At 39.4% G+C, this 2,500-nt stretch overlaps 1 protein-coding gene across 2 annotated transcripts in view; it reads right to left on the minus strand.

The window, feature by feature from the left end:
• LOC122256223 (uncharacterized) overlaps positions 1-2,500 on the minus strand; it is a 163,622-nt gene that overhangs the window by 72,169 nt on the left and 88,953 nt on the right. For both annotated transcript variants that reach the window (XM_086549341.1, XM_086549342.1), the window contains exon 3: positions 1-128. This exon is cut by the window's left edge and continues 150 nt beyond it. In XM_086549341.1, coding sequence (XP_086405467.1) covers positions 1-128 — 128 coding nt within the window. The remainder of the gene's footprint in view (positions 129-2,500) is intronic.

Genomic DNA, 2,500 nt, shown 5'->3' on the forward strand with positions numbered 1-2,500 from the left:
GAGGCGCGCTGAGGGCGACCTGAGAGCGGCGACGAGCTCTGAGGGTGAGCTCGAGGACCAGTGGCCAACCAAGGACGAGGTGTTGGACAGGCGGCGGTGCTCGAGTTTGGCTTCGAGGGGGGCCTCTCCTGGTGGGGGGAAGAGAGGGGGGGGGGGTCAGAACGTTTTTTTTCATATATATATTCTTTAATCTTTGCATATGTATATATGAATATATGTATATGATGTATATGCATATATTTATATATTTTTTTCTTATCAATTAGGTATGTGTGTTTGTGTGAGTGTGAATTTAAGAGAGAGAGAGAGAGAGAGAGAGAGAGAGAGAGAGAGAGAGAGAGAGAGAGAGAGAGAGAGAGAGAGAGAGAGAGAGAGAGAGAGAGAGAGAGAGAGAGTACGCGGGCATTTGCTACAGTACACTTCTCTATTCATAATTAATAATTCGATACTTTAGACTTGAAACACAACAATGCAACCAAGCAAATCTATCAACACTGATCAGTGATAGTGAAGGAAACACTAAAACAAAGCAAAATAAAGAAAATAAAAAGGAAAATAAAAACAACTTGAACGAAAACAATTATTTAATTTCTCTGATTATTTCCTATAGCAGCGTCGAAATCCCTTCTCAAAAAATCAAAGAATAAAAAAAAACATAATTGCTTAATAAAGGCGAGACCGTGAGCAATAAAAGTAACTTTAATGTCAAAGCTATTACGACAACTATAATTCTCGGATGAACAATGACAGCTGACAAATGACAAGGCATGGATATATAATCAGTAGAACGCGGTGACAGAGATGATGGAAAAGCGTTCAGTTTCGTCAAAGTAAAGAAGCAAAAACACAAACAAACAAATGAACATAACAAGCACGTGAATAAAATTAAGCAGTATGAAATTAGTAAAAAGAAAAAAGAAAAACTATGACAAACAAATGGGTGGATCTAAACCAAGAACATTATAAAATCAAGTTAGGCCCGTTTGTAATAATCACAATTCGTAACAATTATCCAGTATCCATATACATTGAGTTCAAATACTCTTATCATATTAAACTGACATAGTAAAATGCTCAATATACTAGTAACTAGTAACATGTACTAACATTACCACCCTTCCCTGACCCTGATTTTCCACCTCGTATTTCCCTGCCATTGAAACCCGACGACTAAAACCCATTCTGTAAACCAACAACTCGTCGACGCCAGATAGTAATCATCATTATATGTATTTATCAAATCACTTACTAGATTTAATCCCAACCTCTAGTACAAGAGGGTGAAAATCCTAAAAGCAGTCGAGGCGAGACCCAAGGAAACACTACACGAACGCCCTTAATGGCAAGCCATTTTGGCAAATTCTCTTTAATGATTGACATTTCGCTAAAACGCAAAATACGGTATTAGCGCTACTTAAAGATTGCATTTTCTCTTCTACGACGCTGACGACCTCGCTCTGGTGTGGGATTAAGCTTAAACAGGGTCTTCTTTCTCTTTCTCTGTACTTGGGTCTGTCTCTTCTCTGTCTCTTTGTCTCGGTCTCGGTCTCGGTCTCTCTCTCTCTCTCTCTCTCTCTCTCTCTCTCTCTCTCTCTCTCTCTCTCTCTCTCTCTCTCTCTCTCTCTCTCTCTCTCTCTCTCTATCTATCTATCTATCTATCAATCTCTCTCTCTCTCTCTCTCTCTCTGTGTGTGTGTGTGTGTGTGTGTGTGCGAGCGTGCGGGCACGTGTCTGTGCTTATGTGTTTACGTGTTTCGTGTTAACACGAGCGAGAGCATGTGCACTCACACTGAAAATAAATACTTGAAAAAAAAAAAAAAAAAAAAAAAAAACGATATGATACACACTCGAATTTACGACGTCAAATAAAGTGTCAGCGGCGCGGACGAGTGGTCTGTGCGCGCATTATTACAGGATTTAAAAGTGATAAATCGCCTCGACACGACGACTGACAGATTCGACCCGCGATAAAGAGGTGTTGACGATCTCCTTTATAGCCTACGAGCCGCCTCTGCCCTGAAATATTGTTGGAACCTCCACCGAAGCGCGAATCCCCAGGGCGGAGTTGACGCAATCCATCTTGTACTAAACGGCCGTAAATCCTTGATAAGGATAAACCAACCCTTCCATTGTGTATAATGTATAACATCTCCTGTACATATATTTTTTGTGACAAATGATATGCATGCCCTTGCACAGCGGGTTTTGAATTTCTGACGAGAAGCTAACAGCTGGGTTGCAAGGTAAAATCTTCCGAAAAGACATACTTTCCTGACTGTCGTTGTGAAAATATTCATTTTTATTTATACTTTATTTCAATAAGTGTCACAGAAAAGAATAATATCTAAATACATTTTGTTTTCTAAAAGTAAACAGCAACACGAAAGGTATTTTTTAAATGTGTTTCTGCCAAGTCGTAATTCTATGAAACGGAAAAGACCGTTACAGCCAAAACATAAATGTTAAAAATAGGGGGAAAAGTATGAGTTACAGTGAAATT

This window comes from Penaeus japonicus, unplaced genomic scaffold, assembly GCF_977035675.1.
Source record: "Penaeus japonicus unplaced genomic scaffold, GWHDUDI00000001_assembly GWHDUDI00000022, whole genome shotgun sequence".
Taxonomy (NCBI): domain Eukaryota; kingdom Metazoa; phylum Arthropoda; class Malacostraca; order Decapoda; family Penaeidae; genus Penaeus; species Penaeus japonicus.